Raw genomic sequence first — 1,218 nt, forward strand, 5'->3', positions numbered from 1 at the left:
AAAGAAAAGAAAAAAAGTTGCATTTCTTATTTCCTTAAAGCAGACCACACCTTCTCATAGAACTCAATAGAACGATCAAGATCTCCTACTCGAAGCATTACTTGACACAATGGCTCAGGTGTAGGACCTCTCTCCAGAAGTTCAAACTTATAACCATCAGGATCTTCTATAAATGCAATCACTGTTTTGCCGCCTTTGACAGGACCAGGTTCTCGGGTAATGGTACCTCCTTTAGCTTTTATGAGATCCACAGTTTTTGTTACCTATGTGTAACAGTATCATAATAAGCAATTCTGAAATTAGAGTAATAATTTGAGTGCATGAACATGTGTGTTCATGCCTGTGTGCATGATCAAGGGCATGCATGCGCGCGCGCACAGAGAGGATGGGGGGAGAATCATGCAAGCTTGCATTTAAAACAAAGATAAATTCCTTAGAATCGAATGTCAACAATAAACTCGTAATCTTTCAAAATTTTCAACCACAACAAGAACAAAGGTGTTTGAGTCTTGAGGTTATAGCAATCAAGAGACATCATCTAGTTTCAATCATATATACTGAATTCTTATATAAAATTGACAGAAACTTACATCCTCAACTGCAATGCCAAAATGGCCAAAACCGGTCCCAATATCATATTTATCAATCCCATAATCTGACAGAATATCAAATAAAAACAGATATTAATGACAAATCAACTTAAACTGTTGAGAGTAAGCATATGCCTGCAAAAAGAGGCATGGGTATAATAATATTTGTGCATTCAATTGATAGTACAGATCAAGAAATAATAATTTGGGAGAACTGCTAAATTCTTACTGTATGTGAGTTCAATAACAAAGTGAGAGTCTTCTGGCCCGTATCCAAGAAATGCATTTGTATATTTTTCCTCAGGCATATCACGTTTCCTAAGCAGTTTCATCCCAAGACACTCGGTGTAAAATCTGCAGTCCGCATTTGATTATATTTACACAACCTACTGTACAGAATAGAATTAAAAAGCTAAGACAGAAAGCAGCTCATGCTAAAAAGAAGAGGCATACTTTATTGTTCTGTCTAAGTCCCCCACGCGGTAAACAACATGTAGCATTCTTCTCTTATCTTTCTTAACCCATTCTAAGGAATTTTCTATGGTAGTAGCATTACTTGCTTGTGCCATGTTACCTGCTGCACAAACTGATACGCTGCTGCCCTCTTCCCTAAACAACTTAGAAGTCT

General features: G+C 37.0%; 1 protein-coding gene across 1 annotated transcript; it reads right to left on the minus strand.

Annotated features, from left to right (window-relative positions):
- Positions 1–10: 10 nt before the first annotated feature.
- On the minus strand, positions 11–1,212 carry LOC111386154 (probable lactoylglutathione lyase, chloroplastic). The gene is made up of 4 exons (XM_023010606.1): positions 1,044–1,212; positions 820–944; positions 591–655; positions 11–263 (listed from the first exon to the last, which is right to left on the minus strand). Exons 1-4 carry the CDS (start codon positions 1,157–1,159, stop codon positions 27–29), a joined length of 543 nt encoding a protein of 180 aa, XP_022866374.1. The 5' UTR covers positions 1,160–1,212; the 3' UTR covers positions 11–26.
- Between the last annotated feature and the right edge of the window lie 6 nt (positions 1,213–1,218).

The sequence above is a fragment of the Olea europaea genome, unplaced genomic scaffold (assembly GCF_002742605.1).
Source record: "Olea europaea var. sylvestris unplaced genomic scaffold, O_europaea_v1 scaffold34343, whole genome shotgun sequence".
NCBI classification, from domain to species: domain Eukaryota; kingdom Viridiplantae; phylum Streptophyta; class Magnoliopsida; order Lamiales; family Oleaceae; genus Olea; species Olea europaea.